This window comes from Podarcis melisellensis, assembly GCF_964234715.1.
Source record: "Podarcis melisellensis genome assembly, chromosome: 13".
Lineage (NCBI taxonomy): Eukaryota > Metazoa > Chordata > Lepidosauria > Squamata > Lacertidae > Podarcis > Podarcis melisellensis.
Window position 1 is genome coordinate 17,357,406 of NC_138545.1, and position 8,753 is coordinate 17,366,158.

Consider the following 8,753-nt stretch of genomic DNA (forward strand, 5'->3'; position numbering starts at 1 on the left):
TGAACATAGAAAAATGCTTTATATCAAAACAATTTGCCCATCTAGTGCAATATTGCTTACTCTGACTGGCAAGTTTTCCAGAGTCTCATGCAGAGGGCCTTTTCATCACCTCCTACTGAATATATTGCCACCCTGAGACCCCTTAGGAGGAAAGATGGGGTATAAATAAAATAAAAGGTAAAATGGTAAATGTCCCCTTGATGGTTAAGTCCAGTCAAAGGCGACTATGGGATGTGGCACTCATCTTGCTTCAGGTCAAGGGAGCTGGCATTTGTCTACAGACAGCTTTCCGGCTCATGTGGCCAGCATGACTATACCACTTCTGGCGCAACGGGACGCTGTGACAGAAACCAGAGTGCACCAAAACACCTTTTACCTTCCTGCTGCAGTGGTACCTATTTATCTACTTGCACTGGCATGCTTTCGAACTGATAGGTGGGCAGGAGCTGGGACAGAGCAACAGAAGCTCAACCTGTTGTGGGGATTCGAACCGCCGACCTGATCGGCAAGACCAATGGGCTCGGTGGTTTAGACCACAGCACCACCCGCATCCCGGTTTTACCTTAACCTTAAATAAAATAATAAAATGAAGAAATAAATATTTACAATTATTTCTAGAGGGATGGTGATTATGAACTGGAACAAGACTGAGAAACCTCAGGCCTGGGAGCTGAATACAGCCTTCTAGGGCTCTCTGTTTGACCCTCAGGATTCTCCCTGGGGCACACACCATCCCCAGCCAGGCCCCCACTCTGCAGGCTACATCCATCCCTGCCTTTGCTTTGCACCCTCACAGAGTGGCTTTGCCCAGCTGGAATGCGTCCTTGAATTGTGATAATGCCTCTTACTTTACCGGATTGAGGATAGAAAGGGGTGGACATGTGTAGAAGCTAGGCTACTGGTACGGAGATGAATTTCACATTGATTGGTCTTTCCACTTTTGCATCTGGCCCCACCCACCACTGCCATGTGGCCCCCCAGAAGGGAACGTGGCCCTTGAGCTGAAAATGGATTCCCAACGCTAAACAAGAAGTTAAGGTGTTGTTGTTTTTTTAAATCTTTTTTTATTAAAGTTTGATATGTGTGTTGGGTGTGTGTGTTGCTGAGTGTAGCCCGTAAAAAGATGCTCCCTGGCAGATACCATTGGGCACTCCAAGAGAGGCAAAACATATTTGTGGGGTTTCTCACAGGACTGTGTTGCCCTACCACTAGGCAGAATTAGGTCTCCACCCCAAGCAGCTGATTTTGGGTGCTTTGAGAAGACACAAATTGTTATTTGCTAATTATTACTGCATTTTTTATTCCAAGGAAGAGGGTGTTTGTGGGATCTTATTGGGTTACAAATTATCCTCGTCAGCCTTGGGCATTATGCACACTGGCATGTGTGTCTCTGTGTGTGTTTCCACTTGTTGTTTCACCTCAAGGAGCTGAACAACCCCAGAAGCATAATGAACCGCCAACTCTTAATTGCCCACCACTCTAAAAATCTCCAGTAGCAGGCGACATAAGAAGTTCTGCCTCAGGCCCTGGAGAGCTGCTGCCCACCAGAGGAGACAGTACTTGAGCAGTTTTTTTGGCAGGCTCTGCTTTCTAGAGTTGAGTGGTCCATGAAGTTTCCTTGGGGGTCGGTTGCCATGGGAACGGCTGAGGAAGTATCTGCCAGCAAGGGGCTAAATATGGCAGTTGCTCGTGGAGCAGTTTATCCCTGAAGAGCATAGAAACACAGAGAGGGTCATCTACCCAACCCCCAGCAATGCAGGAATCTTTGGCCCAATGTGGGGCTCCAACCCATGACCTTGGGATTAAGTCTCATGCTCTACTGGACTGATGGAGCAGGGAAAGGGAACAACCCTCTGGCCCTCCAGGTGGGGTTGGACTCCCAACTCCCATCCAGCGGATGGCGAGCGGTCAGGGGCGATGGGTGTAGGAGCCAACTCCTGGGGCCAAGGTCCCAAGTTCTGCCTCCTCAATAAAATATTTGAGGGTGTCAGCTCCCACCCCCCAAGTTGATGGGCATTGTCATTAAATTGGTCTCTGTGTGCGTGCGTGCTGTGTCTTATGATCTATAATGCCTCCCCCCCCCCCCCAGTATCTTATTCAAGTTGGCAGTACAGTGGTACCTCGGGTTAAGTACTTAATTCGTTCCGGAGGTCCATACTTAAGCTGAAACTGTTCTTAACCTGAGGTACCACTTTAGCTAATGGGGCCTCCTGGTGCTTCTGCGCTGCCGGAGCCCGATTTCTGTTCTCATCCTGAAGCAAAGTTCTTAACCTGAAGCACTATTTCTGGGTTAGCGGAGTCTGTAACCTGAAGCGTATGGAACCTGAAGAGTATGTAACCTGAGGTACCACTGTATTTATTCAATAATTTTTTCAAGTTGGCACCCCTAATGATGTGTGTTGGGACCCCCAACCACACCACAGGCCCTCCACCTCTGCTGCAGAGGACTCTTAGCATGGTTCATCGATGGGGTGAGGAAGGAAATGCTGGCGTAACCAATGGAGACGCAGGAAAGGTCAAGGTGAATGCGAGGGAGGAGCAGTTGCTAGGCCCGTTGCTAGGGAAGGAGGTTGCTACGGGCACCGGGGCAGGAGTGATCTCGTAGGGGTGGTCCCGGTGGGCGAGCCCATGCTGCAGCGGGGGGGGGGGAGAGGTGTTGATGAGCTCGGCCCCAGTGACGCTGCCCCCCTCCTTTTACTGCAAACCTGCGCCTGGCTGGGCGCCTTCTGCAGTGCACGTGTGGCCCCCGTGGGACTCAGGGAGGGACCCTGGCTCCCTTCCCCTTGTGCTGTAATGCACTCGCTCCCGGGAGTGGGGCGGGCGGTTTACACAGGGCCCCGTTGCCCATTGCCGAGATAGATGCATCAGCCGGGGGTGGAGGGGGGGCGTCTCTTTACGCAGCGATGCCTGGCCTGGTGCTGATACGAGGAAGGAGACAGACGTCAAAGGGAGGGAGGCATCCCGGGCCGGGTGGAAGGGTGTGCTCGGCGGGTGCGCGGGGAAAGGGAAGGGGGGGCACCCTAATATTTTCCCGGATGTCTCCGGCAGCCTACGTGCACGGGGAGGAATTAGGAAAACAGCAATAGAGGAGGCTGCACAGGGAACCGGGCTGAGGCAGAGGAGGGACCACAAGTGACTGGGGAAACTGGAAGAGCAGGCAGCAAGCTCAGAGGACTGGAGGGACTGCAAGCCGTCAGGTAGAGATGAGGAGGGGGTGAGAGAGGGATGGAGGGGATGAAAGGCGGGGAGGGAGCGAGAAGAATATTGGGGGAATAGGCTCAAGTAGGGAGGAGCGATTAAGGGGGGCGTTGAGGATGAGGAGGGGGTAAATACATGGGTGGAGACAGATGCCCAGAAATATTGTGGGTGGGCTGCGAATGTGGAGAGATTTACTGGCCCAGAATACAGCAAAACAGAGCTGAGACCTTAATTTCTGGGGTGGCGGGAGGAGGAAATGAGAAATGTAGCAGTGGAAATGACTGAGTCAATGGGGCTTGAAGCCAGCCGCCCTCAGAAAACAAAGCGAAGCGGCAGAGGAATGGCTAGGTCTGTGTAGCGGCGGCTGAGCCAAATCCTGAATGAGGTGCACCTGGTTAAGAGCAAGGGGTTAAAAGGGCACCCGACCAATAGGGCAGGGGTCAGACGTTGAAGAATGGGAAGGCTGCAAGGAGTTGCCTGTGCTGATAGGGTGCTCTAAGCCCACCTGAAGATGCCCTCTATCATGGCCGACTGGGGTCTGCACGGCCTTCTCTCGCCACTCCTCCCTGACACTTCGTCTTGGCGCCCTCGGCCAGAGCCCACCATAGCCGTGCTGGGCTCCCTGGCCTTGCTGTTTGTTTGGTACTGCTACCGCGTGGGGAGCGGGCAAGCGGCCCCTGCCTCTCATCAGCAGGGCATGCCCACGGAGGAACGATGCCCTCGCCGTGCCCTCGGGAGCGACGCTGCCAACCAGCGCCTGTACCGCAGCCTGCGAGACTACGCCAAGCGCTACTCTTGGTCGGGCATGAACCGGCTGCACAAAGGCATCCGAGACCAGGCCCATTACCAGCTGGGCGAGCGCCTGGCGATCCAGAAGCCCAGCACCTTCTACCTCCCGGACTTGCCTTCTGCCCCCTACTTCCCCCGCGAGTCCCAGCGCCACGACGTGGAGATCCTCGAACTCAGCTTCCCGGCCATCTTGCGAGAGTTCGAGGGCATCGCGTGGGACTTTGCGCCTGGAGCGCCAACCCCGCGGGGGTGGACGGCCAATGCCAACCCTGGCTGCCATAGCTATTACCTCTACCGGCAAGGGGAGTGTGTGGCGCAGAACTGTCGCAGCTGCCCGTGGACGTACCGGGCACTCAGTGCGCTGCGCACCTTCGTCAATGCCAACCGCTTTGGAAACGCTTGCTTCAGCGTCTTGCAGCCTGGAACTGTGCTGCCCGGGACCTACGGGCCAACCAACACCCGGGTGCGATGCCATTTAGGTGAGCAAATGCTGGAAGAACAGCAAGGCGGGCAAGATATGGGGGCTTCAGTGTGTGGGGAAACTTGCAACAATGCATGCGTTGTCCACTAGCTGGAAATTCCTGAGTCCCTAAACAGGAAGCAGAGGACTTCTGTTGTTTACAGTATAAGCATCAGAAATAAGTACCCCTTAGGGGTCATTTTTAGGGCTGCAATATATAGTTAATCGGTGCCCTAGATCAATCAGCCAACTAGAAAATCTGTTAAATTGTTTGGAATAATGCAAATACTTTCCAAAAAACATGCAGGTGGAAAGTGGCATCATAGAAGAGGCATTTCTTCCTGTGCGTGGGAATGCTTCTTCCAGTAAGATTTTGGCTCTGCCGTGAGACACCTCTAGAAATCAAAAGAATGCTTTCTTTCTCTTTAGAACTATTGTTTTTATATGCTGAAATGTATGATGATTTACACATCAATTAATCTGCTAAAGCTCATACAGTTAATTAACAATATTTCTTTAAACAGAGCAACAGCCCTAATCACTTTATGGCAAAGGAATCTCATAAGACCTTTTTAGTTAAGAGTTGGCCTTCAGTCTGGGAAACTCTGGTGGCTTTCGATGAGTCACTGGCTGCTTCCTCACTTTAATTTCCTCGTATGAAAACAAAAATAATCATCTATCTTGCAGGGTCGTTGTTAGGTTCAAACATTAACCATTGTAAAGCATGTAGTAGTAGTAGATTAGTAGTAGATTAGTTGGATATGTGGAAGTGGAATAACAGTAGACTTGAAGTTGCCTTCAACAAGAAAATGTAATGGTATCACACAGCTGTTCAGACTTTGAGTGTCATTCATTCATTTATTTATTTTAAAAAAGCAAGTTTCTAGCTCTCAGGTATATTTGAAAATATGCAATATTCTCAAAGAGCTCTAGTAGGCATAAGGCAAATTTGTATGCCCTGCATTGCCCCTGTTTCGTTCGTTCGTTCCTTCCTTCCTTCCTTCCTTCCTTCCTTCCATCCATAACCTTTTATTGGGTTTAACAAGCAAGGCTCGTAGGAATAATAAATGAGACAAATAAATAGACCAAGTCCTGTTGCACCCATTCTGATCTCCGGTAACGGCCTGGTTTGCCTGTCATAGTAAGCCTGACTGTGGCACAAAAACATTGGCTTCCGAACACGTCACAGAAGGAACAGGAACTTGCACCTGCTGTGCTCTTCCCTGAACTTTTTTGGGTCAAACCAGACAAGAGCTCATCCAAGGTTTGTGTTGTTCAAACCCAGGGTCATACTCCAGGTCTCTGCTCTTTAGCCACTACCTCTAACCGTAGGGCCTACCTTGGCTACAAATAATGGTTAAAGGTGAGACACCCTGACCATGGATTTGGACGGCATGCTAAGCTTACTTGCCATGCTGCGATAACTGAAAAAGCCAGTGGGGGACAGAGAGCAAAATGGCTGCCATTTCCTCCTCCTCCTCTGTTTGCCCTAAGCTATGGTTTGGCCTTCTGTGACGTGTGAATGCAGCCTATGCGTCCCTCCTCCCCAGAAACCTTCTGCTACGCCTCACCCACATATTTCCGTCTTGCTCTGTCATTTGCAAGTAAAATCAGGCAGACAACGCCCCCAATTCCCCGCAAAGATTCAGATCAAGCCTGTCAAAAAAATTATGTAAGTGCTTTGTTTTTTGTGCCCATCCTCTCTCTCTCTCTTTCTCTCTCACCCACCCACCATGAAGTCTTTTCTAGAAGGAGCTCTGCATATGAGCATTTTATCCACACCTTTCAGGATTGGGATGGGGCGAGAGAGAAGCAGCATTTCCTCCTGGGAAGGAAGAAAGCAGCGAGGTGGGCCTGCAAAGGCAACAGCAGGGCCTTCTTCGGATAAGAGTGTCGTCCCCTTCCCAACCCAAAGAAAGCCAGTAACCAGCAACTGCCCTGTTGGAAGGAACATCTGATGCCATCTCCTGCTCCAGTAGAGCTGGTTGCTTTTTAAACATATCTTAAATTTTTTTCAGTGCTTTGAGATGCTAGTCAAAAAGTGAGCTCTAAATCTGCTGAATAAATACACAAACTTAGGAAGCTTCCTTGTTACAGCCACCTCTTTCTTCCATTTCTAGGGCTAAAAGTACCTCCTGGTTGTGAGTTGGTTGTGGGGGGTGAGCCTCAGTGCTGGTCCGAAGGATACTGCCTCCTAGTAGACGACTCCTTCCTGCACACCACGGCTCACAACGGTAAGAGAATGGCTTTACGGGCTAAGGCTACACATCTGATGCCCTCCAGATGTTTTGAACTACAACTCCTACCAGCTCCAGCCAGCATGGCCAATAATCAGGGATGCTGGGAGTTGTAGTCCAAAGTATATGGAGGCATTAAACTGAGTTTGCCCCCCACCCTTTTTTAGAAATCATAGCAGGGGTTGGGCCTGGGGAAATTATACACTCAGCCTCAGTTTCCCAGTCTGTGAAATGGGAGGGGAAACATTCATGTCACTGCAGATTTGGCAATCTGTTTGTCAGGGGGTGGCCTGCCTTACTGCCTGCTCCGCTCACCCATATGACTTCTCTTAAAGACATAAAGGTAAAGGGACCTCTGACCATTAGGTCCAGTCGTGACCGACTCTGGGGTTGCGGCGCTCATCTCGCTTTATTGGCCCAGGGAGCTGGCGTGCAGCTTCCGGGTCATGTGGCCAGCATGACTAAGCTGCTTCTGGCGAACCAGAGCAGTGTATGGTACCTACTTATCTACTTGCACTTTGATGTGCTTTCAAACTGCTAGGTTGGCAGGAGCAGGAACCGAGCAACGGGAGCTCAGCCCATCGCGGGGATTAGAACCACCGACCTTTTGATCGGAAAGGCCTAGGCTCTGTGGTTTAACCCACAGCGCCACCTGTGTCCCTTAAAGAGATATAACCTCTTTAAAAATAGTAGGGAGATGACATAATGCCATCCTGCTTGACACATTGATGGCTGATCGCCTATGGTCAATCTTTACTCACCATGGGCAACCAACGGTGTGTGAATTTATGCAGCTGAGCTGCCTTGTCAGGATTCTGTGACGCCCTCACAAGATTAAGGATCTTTCACAATTTGAGGGTTACAGATAACTCTAACCCTATTTGTTGCAGGTTCTCCCACTGATGGCCCACGGGTGATATTTATTGTTGATCTCTGGCATCCCAATGTGGCAGGACCTGAGCGACAGGCGCTAGACTATATCTTTGCCCCTGGTCGGTAGGTGTCTGCTCAGGATCAGGTATTGTAGCCAAGAGGGGGGGGGGAACCCCCATAATGCCACCAATAGTGTTTGCTGCTCTTCACAATCATCAAAGCCTCCCACAATATTGCCTTGGAACGGAAACTCTTATTTTACCATTGTGCAGACTGTACTGGGGGGGGGATGGCCCCCCTTCCAACTTTGGAGTTCTGCATCTGAACTAAAATCTGCGCAGGGATGTATCACAGATGGGGCGGCGGGGCTCCTTTTCTCTCTCTGTGTGATGCTGTGACCTAAAATACTTGTTCTAGAGACCTTTGTGACATGGTATACATTGGTTCCTCTTCTTGCCATTCTGTTGGTGGTAGACGCTGATCTGGACAGGTCCTTGTGGCTTGTTCTCATCTCCTGTAAGTCTGGGGTTATTCAAGTGCAAGTGCTGCTGTCTACAGTCCAGGACCAGAAGGCCTCTGAGTTCTACTGAAGTTCAACAATTCTGATTTTAGTAGCATGGACTTCTCCAGTTTTTTTGGAAATGGGTGGGTTGGGGAAGAGAAGCAAGCCAAGGTGAGCACTATTTCCACCTGTCTGTGGTCATTTGTTAATTCCCACCCCGCATCTGTTACCGCGACGTTTCTGTGGCAGGATTTAATCCAAAAAAGCCTTGCTAATTAACCTGCACCCCCAATAAAATAATTAGAACCCTCTGCCTCTTGTCTCAATTTTTCTCTACTGTGAGAGGAAAAAATTCAGAATCCTCTTTACTATTGGCTCAATGTGAGTTGTGAGGCGTGGCAGAGCCACAGGCCACGAAGGAAGCAAACCGTGGCCTGAAGTATTGCTGTCACCCCAACATTTAATAAATGCCTCAGACTGGGACGGCACTGCTCAGAAACTTTGACAAAATCCAGTCAGGGGAAAATCTACTAATTGGATCAAGGACGTCAATAGCCTGAGGGAGCAATATGTCACTGCGGATCTGCATGCGAGTTATTAAAATAATGGGTATGACTGTATGCATGGGAGGGGCGGGGAGAGAATTATTGGCGCAGGCCTCCACCATGACCAGAATACTGACACACAGAAGAAG

The 8,753-nt window shown here is 50.3% G+C and overlaps 1 protein-coding gene across 1 annotated transcript; it reads left to right on the forward strand.

Moving 5' to 3' along the window:
* Positions 1–2,852: 2,852 nt before the first annotated feature.
* ASPHD1 (aspartate beta-hydroxylase domain containing 1) lies at positions 2,853–8,370 on the forward strand. Its single transcript, XM_081884783.1, has 3 exons — positions 2,853–4,466; positions 6,568–6,681; positions 7,575–8,370. The coding sequence occupies exons 1-3, from the start codon at positions 3,710–3,712 to the stop codon at positions 7,682–7,684; spliced, it is 981 nt and encodes a 326-aa protein (XP_081740909.1). The 5' UTR covers positions 2,853–3,709; the 3' UTR covers positions 7,685–8,370.
* Positions 8,371–8,753: the final 383 nt, after the last annotated feature.

What these genes read in the sequence shown, in the direction of transcription:
- ASPHD1 (XM_081884783.1), top strand. Translation starts at nt 3,710, where the DNA reads ATGCCCTCTATCATGGCCGACTGGGGTCTGCACGGCCTTCTCTCGCCA. An exon ending in CCGGGTGCGATGCCATTTAG is followed by an intron (nt 4,467 to 6,567) that starts GTGAGCAAATGC and finishes TTCCATTTCTAG; the next exon opens with GGCTAAAAGTACCTCCTGGT. An exon ending in GCACACCACGGCTCACAACG is followed by an intron (nt 6,682 to 7,574) that starts GTAAGAGAATGG and finishes TATTTGTTGCAG; the next exon opens with GTTCTCCCACTGATGGCCCA.